General features: G+C 49.7%; 1 protein-coding gene and 1 pseudogene across 3 annotated transcripts in view; one reads left to right on the top strand and one right to left on the bottom strand.

The window, feature by feature from the left end:
- Positions 1 to 2166: 2166 nt before the first annotated feature.
- On the top strand, positions 2167 to 5590 carry LOC126939485 (TBC1 domain family member 25-like; annotated as a pseudogene).
- A 14274-nt stretch (positions 5591 to 19864) lies between these two features.
- The window catches only part of ULK2 (unc-51 like autophagy activating kinase 2), a 105439-nt gene continuing 99700 nt past the window's right edge, over positions 19865 to 25603 (bottom strand). For 2 of the 3 annotated variants that reach the window (XM_050763872.1, XM_050763874.1), the window contains exons 27-28: positions 25330 to 25428; positions 19865 to 20105 (exon numbers count right to left, since the gene is read on the bottom strand). In XM_050763872.1, coding sequence (XP_050619829.1) covers positions 25370 to 25428 — 59 coding nt within the window. In that variant the 3' untranslated portion in view covers positions 19865 to 20105; positions 25330 to 25369. Of the gene's footprint in view, positions 20106 to 23184; positions 25429 to 25603 lie in introns of those variants that run through there. The other variant, XM_050763873.1, reaches the window with a different exon arrangement.

The raw sequence follows: 25603 nt of genomic DNA, 5'->3' as shown, positions 1-25603 counted from the left end.
TGCTAGGATTGCAAGCATGATTTAATCTTTGCAAGTCCTAATAACTCCATCCCTGATGCCTCATCCTTGCCTGGGCTGTCACTCTCTCTCTCTCTCCCAGGCCACTGTTTTTGCCCTCTGCCTACTGTCCTTGAGTCCAGGCTCAGCTGCCTTCTCCCAAGTGGCTGCCAGAGAGACGTGCGGACGATGAGGACCTGAGCATGTCTCTCCCCTGATTCACATCCTTGGGTGGCGCCCCCTTGCTGTCGGGAAGCTTCCTCCCACTGCCTGTGAACCCCTGAGGGGCCTGGCTCCTGGTTGCCTCACCGGCCTCACTTCGCACCACTTCCCACCATTCTCACTGCACTGCAGTCCACTGGCATTCCTTGACTGACCCAGGCAATTTCCTACCACAGGGCCTTTGCACATGCTGTTCTTGCTCCTTGGGACACTTTATCTTCCACTCTGCACCAGACTCTTATCCATGTTCAGATCTCAGCTTCCCTGACCTCTCCCACCCCCCAAATAAAACCTTCGTTGCTTCCAGGAACCTGTCACAACCTTCAAGCATATCTTTGCTTATGTGACTATGTGTTGATTGTTTTTCTTCTCTCCTTGTCCCCCCCATGGACTGGAACGTCCACAAAGGCAGAGATCTCAACTTTTGTTCAGTACCATATCCTGGCGCAAGGGAGACCTCCTAAGATATGGAAGCAGTCCACTACGCCAAACCATCCCTTGACAGAAAAGCAATCATTTAGCAAGACGATTTTCAGCAAATTCACCCAAAGCTAGCAAAAAAAGGGTTGAATGAATGAATGAATGAAAAGTGAGTTTGCTTAAATTTCAAGGAACGTTTAGATTAGAAATAGTTTTTGGGAGGGGAAACCACTTCCTTTATATGAGTAGAAGGAGCCTGGGCATCATAGAGAGACTCATCTCTACAAAAAATAAAAAATTAGCCGGGCGGCTGGGCGCTGTGGTTCACGCCTGCAATCCCGGCACTTTGGGAGGCTAAGGTGGGTGGATCACTTGAGCTCAGGAGTTCGAGACCAGCCTGGACAACATGACAAAACCCCATCTCTACTAAAATACAAAAAATTAGCTGGCCATGGTGGTGCATGCCTGTAATCCCAGCTACTCAGGAGGCTGAGGCAGGAGAATCACTTGAACCTGGGAGGTGGAGGTTGCTGTGAGCCGAGATCCCGCCACTGCACTCCAACCTAGACGAGGGCAGAGCGAGACTCCATCTCAAAAAAAAAAAAAAAAAAAAATTAGCTGGGCATGGTGGCATGCACCCAGTTACTTGTGAGGCTGAGGTGGGAGGATTGCTTGAGCCCAGGAGGTCAAGGCTTCAGTGAGCTGTAATCGTGCCAGTGCACTCCAGCCTGGGGGACAGAGTGGTAGACCCTGTCTCAAAAAAAAAAAAAAAAAAAAAAAAGAGTAGAAAGGAGAAAATTAGGCAGCGGGTCTCAGGAATCTCCCCATTGGTTAAAAGCGTTATGCCTCAGGAAGACAAATACCACGTGTTCTCCCTCACGTGTGTGAGCCAAACAAGTGGATCTCATGAAGATAGAGAATAGATTGGTAGTTATCAGGGCTGGGAAGGGTGGGGAGGTGGGGGAAGGAAGGGAGCTTGCGTAATGGGTACAAATATATACTTAGATAGAAGGAGTACGACTTAGTGTTCAGCCAGGCACGGTGGCTCACACCTGTAATCCCAGCACTTTGGGAGGATGAGGCGGGCAGATCACCTGAGGTCAGGAGTTCGAGCCCAGCCTGGAAGACCAAGCAAGACCCTATCTCTACAAAAAATGTGAAACTCCTCTGGGCGTGGTGGCGCGCACCTGTAGTCCCAGCTACTCGGGAAAGCTGAGGTGGGAGGATCTCTTGAGCCCAGGAGTTGAAGGCCACAGAGAGCTGTAATCCAGTCACCGTGCCCAGCCAAGGGCAGTCAGTCAACTACTGTTACAGAGCCCCTCTTTGGAGAGGCACGAAGTCAGCAGAACTGGCTGTGCCCGGGACACTTTCCCCCACTGTGTCCGCACCTCCTGGGGACTTGCAGGAAAGGATTTCTGGGGCTTCTGCGTTTCTTTATCTGCCGCTAGTCATAGTGCCTTGGGTCAGAGAAGCTGCAGGTTTGCAGCCTCGGGAGGTGAGTGCGAGCAGGGGGGAGCCTCCCCTAAGATGCGGCAGAGGCCCCCAGTCCTCACCCCATCTCCCTTGGACTTTCCCGCTCCCAGGAAGCTGTGGCTCCCAGGCCCAGGCCCTGGCTCCCAGGAAGCCTCTGCCGAGGGCATCTTAGCGGGGCAGAAGGCATGAGTGCTGGCGGGAGGGGAAGTGGGTACTAGGACCATCCTGGCTAAGTCAGCCCGCCAGGCAAGATGGCAGCAAAGTGCAAGTCATGGTGAGTTAGGCACAGGCAGCCTCACAGCAGGAATGCCCGGCCCTCCCAGCCCAAACGGAACCTGCCTGAGTCACCGCCTGGCTGCAGCCCCAGCTGCAGAGCCTCTGCAGACCAGCCCACGCCCCGGCCGTCCTGGAAGGGACCCAGCGGGCACGCCAGGAGAACATGCCAGGGCACGCTTGGGTTGGTACTGCCAGTCTCTTGGGGCCTGGGAAACCCCATCCTGGATCTTAACAGACATTGAATGCACCCTCATCACACAGGAAATATAATGTTTACTCGAAAAATGCAAACAAAAACTAAGTGTTACTTCTTCACAATAATCACACAAATGTAATTGTACAAACATAATACACATTGTTTAGCTCAGACATTTTCTTTTGTGTGTACTTGGTTTGCCCCTTTCTCAATATGAGTGTCTCATCAGTAATCCACAATATTTTCCCTAAGTTTTCCTCAGTGCTTATTTAACACACACAAAAATGGTACATGACACATTGGGAGCTGTCAGCATTTTAAAAGCAGAGCCTCATCATGCACCCTCTTCTGCATCTTCTGACCCCACTCCCTCCAGGGCAACCGGGAGCCGCAGTCCGTTCCTCCTGGTGGCCGTGGGAAAGCAGTGGCAAGCACGTTGAATGTGCAAGTAACCACAGTGTTGCCTGTGGATGGGAGACCACTTTGCCTTCCACTTTGGATCAATGCTGCATGGGCCACTTTGCATGTCCTGGCGTGTGTATTTCTGTGTGTTAGATCCCGGGGATGCTGGCTTTGTCAGTCTTCACAGGTGTTGCCAGTGACTGTCCACCAAGGTGGCCCTAAGGGGCTGCTGTAGTTCCAGCTGGCCTGGCGGTGTGCGGCACTCTGCCGTTTCCCTGCCGTCTGGTGGCATTCCTCACCATGCAATGGCCATTGGCATTTGCCCATTTCTTGGAAGGCGTTTGTGTTTTCCTTGTCAGTATCTAGGAGCTCTTTGCATATTACAGCCATCTGTATCACTAGTATTTTCCTGAATCTATCATTTGTCCACAGACTTTATTTATGGTATCTTTTGTTATATAAAAGTTTTTTATAAAGCTAAATGGAACTCTCTTGTTTAGTTTAGATTAGGAGGGTTTCCTTGCCCCAGGATTAATTCCTAATTTTCTGTTAAGATTTTTATTGTTTTATTATTTACTTTGAATCCATCAAGAGTTGATTTTACAAATGCAAGTGAAAATGCACATTTATTTTCTTTTTTCTTTATATATATTTTTTGAGAGGGAGTCTTGCTCTGCAACCTCTGCCTCCCAGGTTCAAGCAATTCTCTGCCTCAGCCTCCTGAGTATCTGGGATTACAGGCACCCAACACCATGCCCGGCCAATTTTTGTATTTTTAGTAGAGACGGGGTTTCACAATCTTGGCCAAGCTAGTCTTGAACTCCTGACCTCGTGATCTGCCCGCCTCCCAAAGTGCTGGGATTACAGGCGTGAGCCACCATACCCAGCCCGCACATTGTATTTTCTTGCAGATGCACAGCCTATGTGCCAACACCGTTTAGTAACAACTCCACCCCTTCCTGATCCTTTGCTGTGTGCCAGGTCTGAGCACTTACGAACCCTTTAGTTCTCACAAGTACCCAAGAGGCAGGAACTATCACTACTTCCATCTGATAGATGATGAACTGAAGCACACAGGGGTTAAGTGATTTGCATAAGGTCGCACAGCTAGTGAGTGATCGAGCCAGGTTTCACCCGAGAATGTGACCCAGCGTCCCCTTGAGGAGACTCATATCCTGGGGAGTCCGTCCCCCACGTTTGCAAACGTATTGCCAGAGTGTGGAATACAGTTTTCTCCAAATTCTGTTCTCATTTCTAGTCTTGAACGTGTCTGCTGCCCCCATCCCCCTGGAAACTGCAAGTCACGATGTGCTCAGGTCTGTTTCATCAGCGCTTGCAGAGACCTCGTTGCCGTCCAGCGCATTGCGCATGCGTAGATGCGTGGGGTCGCTCATCCATTCTAATAAAGTATGAATGGGATGCGTGTTGGTTTCCTAGCTCATTGATTTCTGTTTTAATCAATTCCTAGTTTCTTTTGGTGCTTAAACTATATAGGTCCTTTTATTTTTGTTTTCCTATTATAACACAGAAGGAACGAAAGTCTGCTTTTCCTCTGAATTTGCTGCTGGAGCTCAAGCGAGAGTTCGCCTTGGAAGATGCCTTCCGCATGCGTGAGGTCACCTGAAGTTCGCTGCCCCCTGATCCTCCTGAACATGAGGGAGAACAGGTTGGGTCCCCCAGCCAAGTGGCAGACACTGGTTTTGGTGGCCACAGGGGGCAGCCCGTGCGACAGGCACATGCTGAGGCCTGCCAGTGGAGGAGGTAGTACCTTTGAAGATGCCATTGACCACCTGGCCACAGCCAGCCAGGGGCCTGGTAGCAGGGGGTGTCACCTGAGACAAGCCATCCTGGATGGCCTCATGGATAACATGGGCTTCAGGAGGGACCCTCTGGTCTAGCTGCCCCACCCAACCGCCCTTATTAGCTCCAAGTCCCTCTCCAAGCCTTTGCCAAACTTCCCACACCCACTGCTCTCCTCCTTTTCCCACCCTGATTCCCCATCTTCCTCATCTCCACCATCCAACCAGGAGGCATCTGCCACTGGTAACATGGCTGTAGGCTCCCCCTTGATGCGAGAGGTAGGCTCCCAGAAAGATCCTGGAAAGTCCCTGCCACCCACACCACCAATGGGGCTGCCCCCACCCCAGGAGTCTGGCGGGGGAACCCATTTATGCTGTTCCTGTGCCTGGCCCTCCTGCTGGAGCACTACATCATGTGCAGTGGGCTGGATGACAACGAGCTGGCCATGTGCTTTGACCGCCTTGGGAGACCTGGGGCGTGTCTTGTGCTGAGCCTGGGCTCTCTTTGCAGATGACCTGCAGTCAGAGGTGGGGGACTTGGAGGAGGGGACTGAGGCCACAGCTGCATCTTGATCAGGCTTTCTCCAGCCCACCATCAGCCCCACTAGATCTCCATTCTTTGCGATGAGGGCCAACACATGAGAACCCACCTCCCTGCCTGCCAACCCTAGAGCTGCTGGAGCATAGAGCCCTTTCTCCCCAGGTCTAAGTATGCAGGGCCGTGCTCCGGCACTGCCCCCCGGGAGCCACAGCCTCTTTACTCTGTTTCTGTTGTTTTAACAACTATACTTTACACACATGGGAAAAAAAAAATCTCCACCTATTAAATCAAATGTATTGGTTATTCTTTGATATCATTCCTTTGTGTTGATTGGCTTGAGAGCTGTGTATTGAAATCTCCCACTGTAACTGTATTTGGATCAAGCTCTCCTTTCAATTCTAGTAACTTTGGCTTTGTGTATTTAACCAACATTTTGCGTAGTCCATACGGGTCTATGACTTTTTTCCTTTATAAGTTTTGCTTTTCATCATCACGTGTTCTAAGCTGAAGGTCCGCCTGTCTGCGGCTCACACTGCTGGCGCATCACATTTGTGTCTTGTCTGTCCACACACGGACCGTCCCCAGCCCTTCTCGACCTTACTGTTCCGCATGTATCCCATCAATCCTGCACAGCTAGGGCTGGTTTTCAGACAATATCCTGACAGCCTCTCTTTGTGTAATGGCTGAAATACTTGGGGTTATCCCCTCCATTTCCCCCTGTGTGGAGCAGTTTACTTCCGCTGGTTATTTCCTCTCGCCTCCAGTCCTGTTCCTTCCACTGCCCCTGGCTCGTCTGCGAGTTCTTCCTACCTTCCCACTGTGCCGATGGGTCCTCCCGTCTCTGCTCCCGTCATCACACGCGCATGTCTGTACCCAGTTTCCCACTCTGGGCTGCCCTCCTTTGCCAGGACACGAGCTTCAGACTCACCTCCGCTCCACTGCCACCCCAGGCCCTGGCTGTGGCATTTGGGATGGACACCTCTTCCCCTCCCCACCTCTGGGCCCCAAGGTTTTTGCCCCCCACTTAAAACTAAAAGTACAGAGCCCTCCTGTACTTTTAGTTTTACACTATTATTTGGCCCAAGTGTGAACACAAAATGACTTTTTTCCCAATTACTGCCTCCCACCGTCCCTTGTCCAACCTTTATTTTCCATCCCTGAGACACCCCAACAGCTCCCATCCCTTCCTGGCTGGTGTCCCACATCAAAACGCCAGGTCCAGGAGAATATATTAAGCAGACCTTAGTGAATGCGCTTCTGCCCAGCCAGGGTTGGGCCTGTGGCCCTGAGGAAGGGGTCAAGGCCTCACTACCCCTCCCACCCTGGGTCTCGCTTTCCCTCTGGAATATCGGCTGGTAGGAGAAAAACGGGCAAGAGCGAAGGACTTCAGACTTAACTGGTGCTCCTGGGAGGTGCGGCTCTCAGCAGCCCCTGCAGCGCTTACCCGCCACTGGGTTCCTGGAGAAGGAGAGAGATTCCTGCTGCCCCCCATACCCTCCGCCAACTACCTTCCATGGGGCCCCTCACCTCGCCAGCAGGCCCCTGGCCATGGCATCGGCAAGGCGGCCCACCCAGCAAGCCTCTGGGGGTGCAGCTGGCCCAGAGGGAGTGAACGCGTCATCCCCATGCAAGATGCGTGTGTAGGTGCCGTGCTCAGCCCCTCTCTGCCCAGCCATCTCTGTCTCGTTCTTTTTTCTTGCTCAACCAGCTCCAATGACACAGCGGGCGGCCCGGCTAGTCTCTTGTATGAGAAGACATCCCAATGGGCAATGAAACGCCACCCCTTTCCTTGCAGGTACCCCCATCTCCATCAGGGAGTCCCCTGGAGCCCCATGGTTGGCACAGAGTGGTGGGGAGCCCATCTGTGTGTGAGGCGGGTTCCAGGGAAGGAAGGAAAAAGGTCCCATTTCTCTCCCCTTAGGTTCATGATTCCTTCAACTCTCACCAGCTCTCCAATGTCTAGTTTTCTGTTTACGTGGCAGAGATGCTGGAAGATATGGAAGGGCTGGCTCTGCTCCCGTATCCTTGGGAGAGGTCTCCATGGGGCAAAGGGCCCAGAGCACACGAAGGAAGTACAGAGCCCAAGAGGATGGCATTTCAGGCCTTGGGACCCCTGGTGATGGGTGGAGAGTGGGTGAGTCTCCCAGTGCCTCCCAAACTGGAGCATGCTCCATTCCAGCTGTGTCCATCCACCCCATAATCACTGAGACAACCACAGAGCCCCCAGGGCCATTCAAAATCATCCACACAATTCACATACAATGGAATATTATTCACCCTTAAAAAGGAAGGAAGGCCAGGCACCGTGGCTCATGCCTGTCATCCCAGCGACCCAAGAGGCTGAGGTGGAGGATCACTTAAGACTGGGAGCACAAGACCAGCCTGGGCAACAGAGTGAGACCCCCATCTCTACAAAAAAGAAAATTAGCCAGGCATAGTGGCACACGCCACCAGGGTTGCTTGAGCCCAGGAGTTTGAGGCTGCAGTGAGCTATGATCGAACCACTGCACTCTAGTGGTGGGAAACAGAGCAAGACCCTGTCTCTAAAAAAAAAAAAAAAAAAAAAAAAAGGAAGGGGGCTGGGCACAGTGGCTTACACCTGTAATCCCAGCACTTTGGAAGGCCATGGCGGGCAGATCACTTGAGGTCAGAAGTTTGAGACCAGCTTGGCCAACATGGTGAAACCCTGTCTCTACTAAAAATACAAAATTAGCCGGGCATGGTGGCGGGCGCCTGTAATCCCAGCTACTCAGGAGGCTGAGGCAGGAGAATCACTTGATCCCGGGAGGCAGAGGTTGCAGTGAGCCGAGATTGTGCCACTACACTCCAGCCTAGACGACAGAGCAAGACTCCATCAAAAAAAAAAAAAAAGGGAGGAAATCCTGACGTGTGCTACAACATGGATGAACCTTGAGTGAAATAAGCTGGTCACCAAAGGACAAATCCTGTATGATTCCACTTACGCGAGGTACTGAGTGGTAAAATGTATAGAGACACAAAGTAGAATGGTTAGAATGATGGTTGTCGGGGGCTGACTGGAGGGGAATGGGGAGTGAGTGTTGAATGGGGACAGAGTTTCAGTGTGGGGAAGATAAAAGAGTCTGGGCCAAGTGCAGTGGCTCACGCCTGTAATCCCAGCACTTTGGGAGGCTGAGGCGGGCGGATCACCTGAGGTCGGGAGTTGGAGACCAGCCTTGACTAACAAGCACAAACGTGTTGCCTGACCAGGTTTGTTCATGGAGGCCTGAGAGGGTGCGATGGGTGGGGCGGAGTGGGGTCACCCTGAATGCAGGGCAGAGGTGCTTGGACTCTGTTCTGGGGGCAGTAGGGAGCACAGGGTAAACTTCAGGTGGACGTGTATTAGTTGGCCTCTCCTGCAAATGACAAGCACCAAGAGAAGACACTGCTTCCGCCCGCTGGGAGGAGCCCGGGCTCCTGCTGCGATGCAGGTGTAGGAGCGAGCTCGGGGCCTGGGGCCCGCTGCAGGAGGGTGTGGTCTGTCTCCCTTCCTCTCCCTCTGCCCTCCCTGCCCTCTGCCTGTCTCTGCACATCTGCCTCATTCCTCCTGCCTGCTGGAGGAGAAGCGGGAAGGAGACAGGGAGTGTCCATGAACTCCCATGCCTGGGCTCAGTGAGGCCCCACACTCATACCCACAGCCCTAGCCCCGAGGCCTGCTTGCCACCAAAGGCAAGCATCTCAACACGTAGCCTAATGCCTTCTGTGCGAATCTGTGGGGCCTCACGCCCCACTCACCTGTCATTTCGAGATTTCCGCGCTCCTGCTCCTTGGCTGCCCTGCCCCACACCCCACCCCTCCGTCCTGCCACCCCTTTGTCCACCCATCCATCCAAACCCTGCCTCTGGGCCCTCCGGAAAGCACAGTCCTCCTCCTCCCTTCCTGAGCCCCAAATCTGTTTGTCCAAAGGACCAGGGCAGCTTCCCTGCGGCCCTCCTTTCCACGGGTGCTGCCTTCCTCCAGGGCCCTCACGCCTCAGGACCTGGGGTGGAGAGGGCTCCTCCTACCTCCGTGGTGCATCCAGGCCACAGAACGGTACTTTTCTCCACAAATCCCAGCTCCTCAGAAGCTCACACCACGGCCCGAGGCCCCTCCTCTCTCCCTCTCCCTCAGGGAGGCCCTTGGGGCCCTCCTCGCGAGATGCTCAGCCCCAGGGCCCTCGGCTTCTGATCTCATCTGCACGGACTTTTTCTTCCATGCGCCTTCAACTCGCGCTGCCAAGGTCCCACTGCGAGCGATGAGCTTTACGCTGTGACAGCCCTGGCCAAGAGAAAAGTGCTTTCTCAAAACTGATGATGCCTGTCTGGGACCAGCAGGATCAGAGCTGGAACTAAGGAACAAACACTGGCAAATAAGTGCCTTACTCTTCTCTGTAGACCTATTTTTTTTTTCATATTTCTTTTGTAGTGAAAATACATAAAATAAATTCACCATTTTAACTGTTTTCAAGTGTAGAGCTCAGTGGCATTAAGCACATTCACACTGTGTAGAGTCTTCAGCTCTATCCATCTCCAGGACTTTTTCATCTTCCCCAAACTGAAACTCTGTGTCCATTAAAAAACAACTCCCCATAGCCACTGGAAACCACCATTCCTCCGTCTCTATGAACCTGACGACTCAGTGCCTCATGGAAGTGGAATCGTAGGGGATTTGTCCTCTGTGTCTGGATGCTTTCACTCAGCATGATGTCCTCAAGGTGCATCCCGTGCTGCAGAACGTCAGGATCCCCTTCCTTTTTCGGGCTGAATAACATCCCACCGTCTGTCTATGCCTCATTTTGCTCCTCCACTCACCAGCCCGTGGACACTTGGGTCACTCCTACCTTTTGGCTATTGCAAATCACGCTGCAATGAACATGCGGGTATGAGTATTTCCTTGAGACCCTCTTTAGCTTCTCTTGGGTTTATAATCAGAAGCAGAATTGCTGGATCATGTGGTAATCCTAGGTTTAATTTTCTGAGGAACTGCCAGACTGTTCTCCACCGCAGCTGCACCATTTTAACATCCCCAACCGCCACGCACAAGGGTTCCAATTTCTCCACATCCTCACGACACTTATTTTCATGGAGGTAACTTAGTCACCACAGTGAACCAGCAGGTCTCAGAGTTTTGCTGTCAGAAAAACAACTCTCTTTTCTCCCTTCTGACCTCTGGAGCTAGTTCTTCCTGGACCTTGGGACGAGAACTGGGGCAAGTCCATGATGTTCCCAGTCCCTCTCTGATCATGAATAACAGCATGATTTCAGTCAGTTTTTAAAAAAAGCCTGTTGGGGCCAGGGCGTGGTTGTTCACACCTGTAATCCCAGCATTTTGGGAGGCCGAGGCGGTCTGATCACCTGAGGTCAGGAGTTGGAAACCAACCTAGCCAACAGGGCAAAACCCTGTTTCTACTAAAAATACAAGAAAATTAGCTGGGCGTGGTGGCGGGCGCCTGTATTCCCAGCTACTCGGGAGGTTGAGGCAGGAGAATCACTTGAACATGGGAGGCGGAGGCTGCAATGAGCCGAGATCATGCCACTGCACTCCAGCCTGGGCAACAGAGCAAGACTCTGTCTCAAAAAAAAAAAAAGTCCGTTGGGGTAATCCTTGGAGCCTCTTCCAGGTACCTCCCCCAGTGGACCCCTGCAGCTGCAGGTGCTGTCAGGGGGCAGGAGGCCCTATAGGCTTCTCAGCCTCCCCACCTTGCTCCTCCTTCTCCTACCCCTCCCCCACCTCCTTCTCGGCCTCAGTGAGCCCTGGCTCCACCAAGATCACAGAGGGAAGGCAGGCAAAGGGGCCGCAGAGCAGCTTTCTCATCTGCGCCAGTCTCAGGTGGTTCCCTCTGAGGTCTGAAGCTTGCTCGCTCACACAGCAGCTTTTGACAGCCTACCACACCCTCTGTCCCCAAGGACTGCTGCCTTGGGCTCCCTTTGACAGAGGAGACACCGTCTCTGAAGATGGCTCATGCTCCTCCGCTGCCCCTTAGCCTCTGACAGACACCCCTTGCTTTCCTGCCAAGGCCCCCTTACCCCAAGCATTGGAGCAGCCATGTTGGACAGGACCCCCAGCTCTCCCTGCCTAGGTCTCTGCCCTCATCGCCCCCTCGGCACTGCCGCACACTCTTTGGCCTACAGAGTGTTTGAGAGCAGCTGGCCAGAAGTGAACTCTTGGCCATTTGATTTTTCAGGCAGCAGGCACCCACACAGCATGTCTCCCAGGCTTCAGAAGATACATAGAAAAGCTCTTCCAAAGGTGCCACCAAGGAGGGGTGCCAGCAGCTTCAGCCCTCCATCAGAGAGGGACACTCAAAGCAGTCTCACCTAGCATCCCTCAAAAGCAGGGCCGGGGAAGGAGAGCCAGCGAAAGGGCAACACTGAGTTGGGTCCTGGCTACATCCATGGGGACGCCTGAGCAACGGTCTGGCCGGTCTCCCCTGGCCATGGTACACCCGGAGGACTCAGCACTGCTCTCTGCTGCTGGCAGGTTGGGCTTAGCAAAACCAGCCTGGTGGGCCCACCGGTAGCCTGTAACTCCATCACCATGGCGGGCTTATCATGGGCTCACGGTACAAGCACCAGGGTGGCCAAGGACGGAGGCCGGTTGACCTCCACTAGACAAGTCATTCACCTCCTGAATCTGGATTTGGCCATGGGGCTTTTGCTTTGGCCAACGGGACACTGGAAAATATGAGGCACGCAGAGACATGTAGGGTGCTGGTGCTTGCGCCCTGGGACTTGCTCTCCTCTTACCACGGGACACCACCATGTAAACAAGGCTGAGCTGGCCTGCCAGATGATGGCAGACAGGAGGCCAAGTCATCCTTGATGTCCCAGCTAAACATCATGCAAGTCTACAAACCCAAGTGAAGCTGCCTTAGACCACTGACCACCAGCCATGTTGACTCAGAACAGAACTGCCTAACTGGCCCATAAGCATGATAAGAAATAATACACACTTATTATTTTAAGCCATTAAGTTTTGGAGTGGTTTGTTATACAGCAAAAATCAACTCATACACTTTCTAGCAACTGAGAATACTGATAGATACCCACATCCTATTAATCTCCAAAGCATTTTAACTCCTACTCATCTATTGAAAACATCCATCATTCTCATGTGAGTAAGTTTCATCTGGTCTCCCTGAATCCATTTGTGGCCCTCTAATCTTTTCTGCAACCTGCCAATCTGATTAGGCCACATCCCATGCTTAAAAATGGCTGCAAGGCAGGTGCAGTGGCTCACCTCTGTAATCCCAGCACTTTGGGGGGCCAAAGTGAGTGGATCACTTGAGGTCAGGAGTTCCTGACCAGCTGGCCAACATGGTAAAACCCCATCTCTACTAGAAATACAAAAATTAGCCAAACATACTGATGTGCACCTGTAGTCCCAGCTACTCGGGAGGCTGAGGCAGGAGAATTGCTTGAACCCAGGACACAGAGGTTGGAGTGAACCAAGATCCCGCCACTGCTCTCCAGCCTGGGCAACAGAGCCAGACTCCGTCTTAAAAAAAAAAAAAAAAAAAAAAAAAAGGGCTGCAAGCTCATCAACATACCTCTCCCTCTCCCTCTTCCCACCCAGACTCTCTGACCTGCAGTCACACAGTGACAGTGCTGACAGCCTGTGTTCTGTCATGGGCTGAAATCCCCGACTTGCTCACATATACATAGATACGCTTAAAGCTGCACCTAAGCAGATCCGTCTGCTTCATTTACATCTAGAGATGGGCTGTAAGAACATAAGCGCTGGAGGAAGCCTGCCTGAGTTAGAATCCTGGCTCAGGCACCCACCACCTTTGAGAAATTAAGCAAGTTACTTAACATCTCTAAGCTTCAGTTTCCTCATGGGCTGGCTGTGGGTTCATATAAAATGCTTAGAACTGTGACTGGCAGGCAGGGCGCAGTGGCTCACGCCTGTAATCCCAGCACTTTGGGAGGCTGAGGCAGGTGGTTCACGAGGTCAGGAGTTCAAGACCAGCCTGGCCAAGATGGTGAAATCCCATCTCTACTAAAACTACAAAAATTAGCCAGGTGCAGTGGCAGGCGCCTGTAATCCCAGCTACTTGGGAGACTTAGGCAGGATAATCGCTTGAACCTGGGTGACAGAGAGCCAGAGGATGCAGTGAACCGGATCGTGCCACTGCACTCCAGACTGGGCAGCAAAGTGAGACTCTGTCTCAAAAACAAAACAAAACGAAACTGTGACTGGCACAGGGAAGACATGCAGTGTATGTCAGCCATTATTATCATTTTCCACAAATATCAAATATATGTTGAGTACCTACTATCTCCCAGGTACTGTCCTAGGAGCTAGGGACACAGTAAGACAGTAAGGCTCCTGGCTTTAGAGAGCTGACGTTTTAGTGAGGTGATAATAATAATAAACAAGTAAAAATACACACAAGATAATTTCTGAACGTGATTACTGCACTGCAGAAAGCAAACCTGCTGGCCTTTGCCCATGCTGGTCTCTCCCTCAGAACACTCCCCTCTCTGCCGACTTCATGCTCCCTTCTTTCCTGGCTTCCTTGGCTGGTCCGGTTCCCCTACCACAAGTCCGCATAACAACATCACCCGCCTCTCTTCTGTGGCATTAGTCACAATTGTCATGTTGTCTTTACCAACGTCCTGTCTACAGTGTGTGCCCCATGAGGGCAGGCCATGCCCTTTCTCCCCTGTGTCACAATATAGCGCCAACTCACAGCAGGTGCTTAATAAACAACTTCAAGGGAATGAATGACGCAGGAAAAAAGACCCAATATCAAGCCAAACATCACAATTTCTCAAAATTTGTCCATTAGCCTCCGGCATAGGAAACATCCAGGGAAGGGAACTCCTTCCTACCCTAGACCTTGCCTGCCCCACACCACCGTCCTGCAAGCTTCTCCTGGCAGCAGGCTTTTTTTTTTTTTTTTCTCTGACGTGGAGTTTTGCTCCCGTTGCCCAGGCTGGAGTGCAATGGTGTGATCTCGGCTCATTGCAACCTCCGCCTTCTGGATTCAAGTGATTCTCCTGCCTCAGCCTCCCGAGTAGCTGGGATTACAGGCACCAGGCACCACACCCAGCTAATTTTTATATTTTTAGTAGAGACAGGGTTTCACCATGTTGGCCAGGCTAGTCTTGAACTCCTGACCTCAGGTGATCTGCCTGCCTTGGCCTCCCAAAGTGCTGGGATTACAGGCGTGAGCCACCGTGCCCAGCCGGGATTTTTTTCTTCTATGCGCTAGTAGGCCTGAGGTCTTACCTTTCTCACCTACAAAAGCCCATCTAGGCCAGGCGCGGTGGCTCACGCCTATAATCCCAGTACTTTGGGAGGCCGAGGCGGGCGGATCACGAGGTCAAGAGATCGAGACCATCCTGGCTAACACCGTGAAACCCCGTCTCTACTAAAAATACAAAAAATTAGCCAGGCGTGGTGGCGGGCGCTTGTGGTCCCAGCTACTCGGGAGGCTGAGGCAGGAGAATGGCGTGAACCCGGGAGGTGGAGCTTGCAGTGAGCCGAGATCGTGCCACTGCACTCCAGCTTGGGTGACAGAGCAAGACTCTGTCTCAAAAAAAAAAAAGAAAGAAAAAAAAAAAGCCCATCTAGAGCAGTCCTCACATGGGGCAGCCCCACCCTGCCAAGCAGAAGCAGGCCCCAGGAGGGACATGTGGCGAGGGCAGCCCTTCCCTCCTGCGGGTGGCCCTGAGTTCTGCAGGTCTGAGTCTCCTTTGGGGCAAGCTCACTCCCCAGCCTCCTCTCAAGGCAAGGGCAGATCTGACCAGACCCAAGAGGGGATCGAGGAATCTTTGGGGCAAGACAGCAGAACTTCTTTGGGGAAAGGGGACTTGAAGACTCACCTCACTGCTTCCCTTAAGGGAGATGGGCTTCCGGGGAGCCGGGAGTCCCCATCACCTAGTGACAAGGGGGCACCGAGGGGGCAGTTCTCATATTTTCTGAGTTTGTGCCTTTTCTGAGGTTTTCCTCAGACTCTCAAAGGGGTCCCTGATGGCGACCCCTTGGGAAGAAGTTACCTCACTGTCCCTTCTCCCCTCCCCATGCAAGATACTGTCCTTTCTCAGGGAGCAGCCCTAGAAGCCTCACTGCCTGGGGGCGGGCGCCCTCTGCCGGTTGAGGGCGGGACCGGGTCTGGCTCAGCGCACGGGGTGCTGCTGGCAGTGGGGCTGGTCAGGGAGACACGTGGGGCTGGACAGGTGTGTGGGGCCTGACCTAAGCTCCTTCTCCAAGGGCAGAGAAAGCACTGAGGTGGGGATATGACTCCCAGGGGTGGGGCCTGCCGCTGACAGTGCGTGGCTGTGGGGGTCCAGAGGCACATGACCTCAGAAGAGTTTGTTTCAATGCAGACAGGCAAGGCCTAGAGTATACACTTCGTATTTTAAAAACCGAGGACAGAGCTAAAATATTTATAGAGGATCGGCCCCATGGTTTTTTGTCAGCCCCACAGCAAGGAACCAGAACTTGGTTTTGCAAAAATCAATATGCTCACATAGCCCTACTGAGACACGGCAACAGCCCAAGGCCCGGCTCCCTGACACTGTAGGCAGCTCTTTATAGGAACAGGGGCATCAAATCCCAGCACGGCAGGGAGAGCCTCACTTTGCTTACTGCCATCATTTATTGAGCACTTGCTAAATGCCAGGCACTGTGCAAAGAGCATTTTCCCCACACAAGCAGGATTAGAAGGTAGTAGTCCTCTTATCTTTTCTAATGGATGGAAAAATTGAGGCTCAGGATGGGAAGGTAACTTGTCCAAATAACACACAGGAAGATTAAAAGTAGAACACCCCATTTCTCAAAGAAGCAGAAAAATATGTTCCAAAACTACCAATGGAGAAAAATTTGCATGCTGTAAACTAACAGTTCATTAAATTCTGTTTAAGGCTGGATGCTTTAAACAGATCACGCCGGTAATCCCAGCACTTCAGGAGGCGGAGACGGGCGGCTCACCGGAGGTCAGGAGTTCAAGACTAGCCTGGCCAACATGGCGAAACTCCGTCTCTAATAAAAATGCAACAATTAGCTGGGCGTGGTGGCACAAGGCCTGTAATTCCAGCTAATGGGGAGGCTGAGGCAGAAGAATTGCTTGAACTCGGGAGGCGGAGGTTGCAGTGAGTCAAGATCACGCCACTGTACTCCAGCGACAGAGACTGTAGAGAGAAAGAAAGAAAGAGGAGGGGAGGGGAGGGGAGGGGAAAGAAAAGAAAAACAATGGAAAATTCCAGAAATAAACAATTCCTAAGTTTTAAGTTACACACCATTCTGAGCAGTGTGATGTAGTCTCCTGCCATCCCACTTGGGACACAAATCATTCCTTTTGTCTGGCGTGTTCGTGCCGCAGATGTGATCCACCCTATGCTATGTGATTGTATAGGGAAAAACAGCATACATACATGGTTTGGCACTTTCCAAGGTTTCAGATGTCCACTGGGGGGTCTTGGAGCATAACCTCATGAATACGGTGGGACTCCTGCCGTCGTGACAGAGACCATACAGTCTTCAAAACCTAAAATATTTGCATTTTTCTGTACAGGAAAAGCTTGCCAACCCGTGGTCTACACACCTGGTATCTTGGACCATCCTGCCCCAGACTTCCTCTGTAACAACGCTTATAATGTCTCTATGACCACAGAAGTAAAAGGAAATTGTGACCTTTACCAATAAGCAACTTATTTTTACAAATTACTTACGTAATAAGCATCCTGTTTCCAAAACAGACCTCAGTTTTCATGTCCGTTTTGAATGAACATTTGTCACACTGCTGGCTCCTTTGTTACTAACGGTATATTCTTGAGATCAACTTTTCTAAGAAATGTTATTTTAGCACATGTCCCATGGAAAGGAGGGTTTATGGCTCCACAATACAGATGTGACAAAGAGGAAGCAGCATGTGACTGCCAACGAGGAGAACCAACAGAGTGGGTCCTGAGGCCTCCCGTGTCCTTTCAGCCTCGCTCTGCTCCTCCTGCTGCTGGCCACGCCAGCCTCAGCCGGGGGCTGCCATGGCAGCTCATTTGACTCTCACAGGAAACCTGAGAGGCAGGTTGTGTTTCTCTCTCTGCTTTACTGACAAGGACAGGGAAGCCCAGGGAGTGAGGCGTCTCACCCAGGTCAGTGTCGGCACACACAGGAGGCAACCAGAGCATGTGGCAGGGCCCCACAGGACACCAGGGCCTCTCAAACCCACTACCCTTTCAGGCCCCTCTGCTGCTCACCATTGGTGACATGAGGCTGTCAGGAACAAAGGGAATTTCTGGATTTTCTCCTAACATTTTCTCCCACTTTAACCTCCCTTCATCTGTTGAATTTACTGCAAATCTTTCCTAGTCTTTTAGTTTTCCTATACTTAAAAAACCTTGTTTCTAAAAATTAAATAATTAGGCTGGGCACAGTGGCTCACGCCTATAATCCTAGCACTTTGGGAGGCCGAGGTGAGTGGATCACCTGAAGTCAGGAGTTCGAGACCAGCCTGGCCAGCATGGTGAAACCCTGTCTCTACTAAAAATACAAAAATTAGGCCGGGCGCGGTGGCTCAAGCCTGTAATCCCAGCACTTTGGGAGGCCGAGACGGGTGGATCACGAGGTCAGGAGATCGAGACCATCCTGGTGAACATGGTGAAACCCCGTCTCTACTAAAAAATACAAAAAACTAGCCGGGCGAGGTGGCGGCGCCTGTAGTCCCAGCTACTCGGGAGGCTGAGGCAGGAGAATGGCGTGAACCCGGGAGGCGGAGCTTGCAGTGAGCTGAGATCCGGCCACTGCAACTCCAGCCCGGGAGACAGAGCGAGACTCCGTCTCAAAAAAAAAAAAAAAAAAAAAAAAAAAAAAAAATTAGCTGGGCGTGGTGGCAGGCACCTGTAATCCCAGCTACTCAGGAGGCTGAGGTAGGAGAATCATTTGAACCCGGGAGGCGGAGGTTGCAGTGAGCCGAGATCACGCCACTGCACTCCAGCCTAGGCGACAAAGCGAGACTGTCTCAAAAATACACATACACACACAAAAAAATTAGCCAGGTGTGGTGGCACACACTTGTAATCCCAGTTATTTGGGAGGCTTAGATGGGAGAATAGCTTGAACCCAGGAAGCAGAGGTTGCAGTGAGCCGAGATCACGCCATTGCACTCCAGCCTGGGTAACAGAGCGAGACTCTGTCTTTAAAAAAAAAAAAAAAAAAAATTAATTATGTAAGCTCATGGTTAAAAATATTAGCATTATGGAATATAAAATTAAATGTCTCTTATAATCCCAGCACTTTGGGAGGCCGAGGCAGTGGATCACCTAATGTCAGAAGTTTGAGACCAGCCTGGCCAACATGCTGAAACCCTGTCCCTACTAAAAATACAAAAAAATTAGCCAGGCGTAGTGGCGGGTGCCTGTTATCCCAGCTACGTGGGAGGCTGAGGCAGGAGAATCACTTGAACCTGGGAGGCAGAGGTCGCAGTGAACTGAGATCGCACCACTGCACTCCAGCCTGGGTGACTGAACAAGAATCCGCTTCAAACAAACAAACAAAAGTCTCTAAAATAATTCCCATTTTCCAGGTCCATCAGACACTACAGATAGGGAAGGAAAACTTAATTCCATTGGACACCCACAGATATATCTTGATCATCTTATAAACACTTAAAATATATTCAAATCTTTTGTGCATATTTTTATCATATTGTAGAAAAGTTCTCTCCAAGAGACAGGTGTATGGGGGTGCTGTTTTCTTTCTCAGAATGTAAAAGGGATTTATGAAAAAACTGTTCATGCTCAGAATATTCTGGGTTTCTACTAAATCCATTTTCCAATCACAAGGCATTCCATATCAAAGCCTGCACTCTTTCTGCTCCTTATGAGAATTCCTACCTAAATCAGCCATCTTTGGTTTAGCTCCAAAATGTATCAACTCACCTTCATCTTCACTGAAATTTTCCAGAGGGAGCAGAGCAATAGCCTCTAGCCAGGGCCCCTCAGAAGCCCTGGCTGTAGGTTTCCCATCACTGCTTCTGAAGGGAAACCATGTGCTAGATAGGAAGTCACTTTATTGTCCGTGAGACTTGGGAGAGGCCTTCCAGAGATCCGGCCAGACTCAGGCCACTATCTTCTTCCCCAGCCTCTCCCTGTAGTAGCGGGTGGGAGTGCCAACGTAAACAAGGGCCCTCATGTGGGCTGAGACGGGAACAATAGGACAGAAGGTAGGAGAAGGCAGCAACTGGGTGGACTTGGTGGCTGCAAACAGGGTTCTACACGCTGTCCTCCTCCTGCGTAAGCCAAAGGGTACCGGCACTGAACGCTAGGCTGGGCAGGCCGAGGTAAGAATGGGAGTGCACACAGCCTTGGCGGGGCAGCCTCTAAAGAGCATTCCTGGAGAAAGGAGAAATGGGCTATGTCTACTGCCATCAGTGAAGGAACTGGTCCCAGGAGGCTGGCAGGGCCTGTGGTGGGGGAAGGTCCTCTGGGCACACCTAGAATTGAGGGTCCTCCCACTTCCCACTGAAACAATTCCCTGCTGCTCAATCTCACTGCCATATGCAAAAACAAGCAAGCAAACAGGAAAACTTAAAAGTGGGTTGATCGAATGCTTGAGTTTATTAACATGTCTCCGAAGTCTTTTTTACTGGGAGTTTCAGGGTGGTCTCTGAAATCCATTGCTGTTGAGCTCCAACTCCAGGCCCCATGGGGTTGCACCAAGCTGCTCAACCTCACCTGTTTCTTGAAATTTTGCTCCCTTCCACTAGGCAGAAGATGGGTCCAGCAGGAGACATTGGAGCACCAAATGGAAAAGCTCTTCCTTCTTTCCCCTCTTCCTGCACATCAGAAAGAATGCATTAGAAAGACAAGGAGTGTGCATTTGGGTTTTCTAAGGGTGAGACAGTGTGGGGCTCCTGTAGGGAGGTGGGTACTCCTGCGCCCAGTGTGGCCTCCTGCTCCCACCACTATTCAGCTGTGGGGTTTTTCCTTGGGGGAAATTACTTTCCAAATTTGATTTTTCCACCTGTAAAAGGAGGCAAGTAAGGGTTGGTATGAGGATCAAATGAATTAACAACTATCAGACTGACACAAACATTCCACTTAAACAGCCAAATTGACTTAAAAGGGCAACATAGATGTCTGAAGTTAGAGTGCCTGGTGGGTAAGCTGGAGAAAGGAACTTCTATGCAAGAACTGTGTCCTTTCAGAAGCTCCAGCCAGAACGCACATGGTTCGAGAGAGCCCTGAAGACAGGCATTGCCCCCCCCACACACACAGAACAAATTGTTCTCCACCCTCTCCCAAAACAAAACAAGAACAGTGAAGAGCCACAGACTGATGACCAGTACAACGGATACAGTATTGCTGAGCCCTTCCATGTGCCAGGGGCTGGGCAAAGAATTTCATATTAACTTATTTCTCACTTCAATTCTGTGAGACATGCACTCTTCCCCCACTGACAGATTCGGGGGAGGAGAGGAACTTTGCCAAAGAACACACAATTGCACATGGTGGAGCTGGAGTTTGAGACCAAGTGGACCACTAAGCTACCTGCCAAATTCAGTTGCAGAAACCCCAAAGCAGGTATAGAACACAGTTTCCAATAAACAAGAGCTTATATCGGCACTTCCCAGTGATAGAAGCTAACTGTCCAAGAGCACGACTGTCTTGGGACAGGAGGTCATGCTGCAGAGCCCAGGGCGGTCCGCCCTGCACAGAGAGGGAGTGCAGACCTAAGGAGAGGCACACTCTGTGAAAAGAGGAAAAACCTACAGATTGATTCCACCTGTTCAGAGCAACAGGCACGGCTTCACTTGGGACCACATGTGCCCAGGGGCTCCACAGGGCTGGGTCCTGGCTCTGTGGCCATCTCTACACAGCCTCTGCTGGGCTACTCCGTGAGAGGTCACACTGGCTGGCAGCAGGATTTCAGCCTCTGCTCCTTTCCCTAGTACAGTTTGATCTCTGAGTTCACTTTGATCTTTTTATTTTTTTTTTTTTTTGAGACGGAGTCTCGCTCTGTCGCCCAGGCTGGAGTGCAGTGGCCGGATCTCAGCTCACTGCAAGCTCCGCCTCCCGGGTTTACGCCATTCTCCTGCCTCAGCCTCCCGAGTAGCTGGGACTACAGGCGCCCGCCACCTCGCCCGGCTAGTTTTTTGTATTTTTTTTAGTAGAGACGAGGTTTCACCGTGTTAACCAGGATGGTCTCGATCTTCTGACCTCGTGATCCACCCGTCTCGGCCTCCCAAAGTGCTGGGATTACAGGCTTGAGCCACCGCGCCCGGCCGCCCACTTTGATCTTTTACCAGTTCGGCTTCACCTCTTGCACCAAGGCTGTGATTTCTCAGGGCAAGTTGTCAGTTTTCCCGTATGCAGTGTTTTTCTAGGTGGATTGTTTCTGATGTGGTTTCCTCTGATGCAGGTGAGGGAAGTATCACCTTGACTCCTCCCCCAATACAATTATTCTCACAGGGCTCTGCTAAACATGAGACTTGGGAGGGACCCAAGAGCTTGCTTGGCTGCAGATTCAAGGGTCCAGAACTCAGAAGAAAGTGGTCCGAGGTGTCTAGAAACAGGCACAGATGCTTCCAGAATGCACTTAATACCAAGTTCTCTGAGCAGTAGCTACTCCCTGCCAAGTAACCCTCCTTGAGAAACACTGATCAACCTTGCTTTATTCCAGAAAGAATTTAAGACTGCCTACAGAAAACACGAGGGAGCATAGTTAAAATGTGTGAAGTCCTCCTCCAAAACATGTACTAACCACTAATATCAATATTAAGGATTTTGGCCAGGCACGGGGGTTCACGCCTGTAATCCCAGCACTTTGGGAGGCCGAGGCAGGTGTTTAAGACCAGCCTAATACGGTAAAACCCCATCTCTACCAAAAATACAAAAATTAGCTGGGCATGGTGGCACATGCCTGTAATCCCAGCTACTTGGGAGGCTGAGGCAGGAGAATCACTGGAACCCAGAAGGCAAAGGTTGCAGTGAGCCAAGATCGCGCCATTGCACTCCAGCCTGGGCAATACAAACAAACAAACAAATAATAAGGATTCTTCAGATATCCAAGTCCAGGTCCTCATATCCACTGTGTCCAACTCAACTTCTCCTTATTACTGTGCAGACCGAGGCAGTCCAGCCCTAAAAATCCCCTCCTCTCAAGCTCCTAGACGGGACTCTAGTGAGGGGAGAACTGCTGCCCTGGTAATTCCTATTGTGGGGACAAAGGAACATGGGACTATGGGCAATAAGTTACTTATCAGTCTTCACTGGAGGTTGTTTCTCTCAACTAAAATTATCAAAATTGGGTGTTACAATTTTTAACTTGATATTCCCAGACAAGTGCCAGGAGAGAAGCTGTTGCAAATAGCTGGCTGAGTGGAGAGGAGAGAGCCTCAGCAGAGAGGCAAGCTGGAGGGAGGGATGGATACTATCCTTCTCTGAACTGAAGCAGTCACAGGATGGCTGCACACAGCACTCCCGGCATGCAGAAGGGGGCGTGGGGACTCAGACACTCTGAGATGCATGGGTTTGGGGTACCCACTCGAGGCCTCATGTCCACTGTGTCCAACTCAATTTCCTCCTTATTACTGTGGAGACTGAGGCAGCTCGATCCTAACAGTCCCCTCCTCCCGGCTCCTATTCACCACTCCAGCGAGGGAAAACAATTGTTGCTCTGGTTGCTTCTCTCAGTGGAAGGAGGGGACAGGGACTATGGGAAACCAACTATCTAGAGCACAGGCCTCCAAGTCCAGTGGAGGGTACAGTTAAGCAAATCCTTACAGTAGTAATAGCTGGTCAGCAATTTTCCAGGTTATCGTTTGAATACAGGTGTCAACCCATGAATGTATGTATGAACTGGTACATTTCCACTTTATGAAACACGATATGAAATTAAAAAATACTCAGGGAAACATAAAGCATTTGTTTATTATTGCTATACTCAAGGCAGTATCTCTTAAAACAATTAGCCTTGATAATGGAAGTATAACCAGAACCATTATTCATGAATTTACAGTTTGTTCTTTTCTGCTGTTGAGACTTCACTGTTTCACACACACCATCTACCCCAAGAACTTTATTATACAAGAACAAGAATAATTAACTTGAAAGTCACAAAGCATGGCTTGACAGCTTGCCTAGTTCCTGACTTTAGGCCAATCACGTCCCCTCTCTGAACCTGTTTCATCCTGTGTTAAAAAAGAAATGGGAGGGGAAGAGGAGAGGATAGAATAAACCTACAACTGAGATAACACAGGTGATAACTGAAAGAATATGAATGAAATTTCACTGTGAATAAAAAATATTATACACAATATCACTAATAACAAATAGGGCTGGGGAGGTAAAACAGTCTATGTTCCTGGAAGCCTGCATGACAGCAGCTGAGAACTAAATCCTGGGGCAGGACAAAGGATATTCATGGCCAAGTCTCTAAACTCACTAATGAAGTACCTGGCTCAACAAGTCACTTAATATGTACCCAGCTACACCCTAGAAACATTTCGTCAGTTTTATTTTACCTTAATATACATTTGTACAGGCAGTAATAAAAAGGCTATTACACAACAATTCAGTGAGTTTTACCTAGTTTCAAGAATAATGCATGCAGTTACAAATGAGAGGTAGAAACACTGTATTAAAGACCTAAAAATACAAACGTCATATAAATAAATGTTCAAATTAACTCCTGGAATTTCATACAGATAAATAAGGTAAAAATTACATTACTTTGTCAAAGTAAAGGAAAACCCATGTTTGTTTTTATCAGTACATTAAAATGAGATTAATGCCAAAGAGCTCTGTGCAATTTGTCAAAGAGTTCAGATTATTTTATGTAAAAGGATTAAAATAAAAGGATTAAAATTGGTGAATGGTTTATTCAAGTATTCAAGCAGGTAAGTAAAAGAAACCAAATAATATACAACGTAGGAACCATTCCTGGAGGGATATTAAGTTAACTGCCTGCATTCTCCATGACTAGCTATTTGGTGAACTGTCAGGATTAACATGAAAAATACACATTAGGCAGAAAAGAGCTGCCCATTTTCCTAAGAGAAAACAAACTTCATTTTCCACTCACTTCATGTAGGAACTCCACATCACTAACAAGCCTTTAGGTCACCAACTTTGTTTTGGCCCTATTCAAATTCTCAAGAGTATCTCTTGATCCATGATTTTTTTTCCTAATACTGCCCAAATAAACCTAGCCTTTAGTAAACCTAAGGTCACAGGCATCAATGTACATTTTGCATGCACAATAAAAAATGGAACCAAAAGCTAACAAAAACATTACTGAGAAAATCTGTAGGTGTAGATGAAGAAAAAAAAAATTGCAAAGGTTCACATGAATACAAGTTTTAACCACTTAAAAGTTCACTGGAGATTACATGTGAATTCTGGGAAGGGTATATGTATACAATCAAGTAAAATATTTTAAACAAGTCCATTGTGCCTCGGTTAAATTACAAAATCCAATACACAGTTGTTTTAATAAATTAGTGCAATATGAAAGATTTTGGAAGATTAACATGTGTCCATATTAGGATCAAATTGAAGATTTCAAAATTTCTTCCAAGATCCATGTTTCACTTCTTCTTAAGCTATTTCTTCCTGAGCTGTTTAAATATACATGCTCAGATTTAAACAAACTTACTCCAAATATCAAACTGCCTGGATGAGGGGTGAATACTTTTACCTTTATACCTCAGCAAACACACGGAATTTCACACACTGCTCTGATGAACCGAGTGATGAGCACTCACTTTGTTACATTTTTAATTATCTTTAAGAATAACTGTACCGGTTATCCTAGTTCTAAGGTATATTTATTCACCAAGTCCAAACTGGGAGCCAAACACTCTTGCTCCTGCTTCTACAAAGAAAAAGGGAAAGGGTGACTTTCTCCAATAAGGCAGATTTCCTACAAATATGTAGTTTTTGGATTGTTTTTCCCTTTTGAAATCACTGCTTGTTCTTTGGTAGTCACCAGTTAAGAAGCTACAGTTTCCTGGGGATGGGGTGACAGAACTCAAGCTGTAATCCCAAAGGCATCACCTCAGGTTCCCACCACCGGTCCATGGGATGAGCCTGCTGCTCACACGGTTGCGGTGCTATGGCAGAGCGCCGACAGTCTTCTCTCAATACTACATTTATCTAGAAATAAAATAACAAAAATGAAGAACTAATGAAAAAAATCACTAATTATATTGTCATCTCTATTCTATCTTTGCCCCAAAGTTAACAGTTCTGAACATGTTTTCTTATTTCTGCTTGGTAATAGTTTAGATATGACTTCTAGCTTAGTGCTGCAAAGTGGTAAAATTTAGGT

This window comes from Macaca thibetana, chromosome 16, assembly GCF_024542745.1.
Source record: "Macaca thibetana thibetana isolate TM-01 chromosome 16, ASM2454274v1, whole genome shotgun sequence".
In the NCBI taxonomy this organism is placed as follows: domain Eukaryota; kingdom Metazoa; phylum Chordata; class Mammalia; order Primates; family Cercopithecidae; genus Macaca; species Macaca thibetana.
Note: the sequence above shows the minus strand (reverse complement) of the source record. Positions and strands in the feature narration are given on the sequence as shown.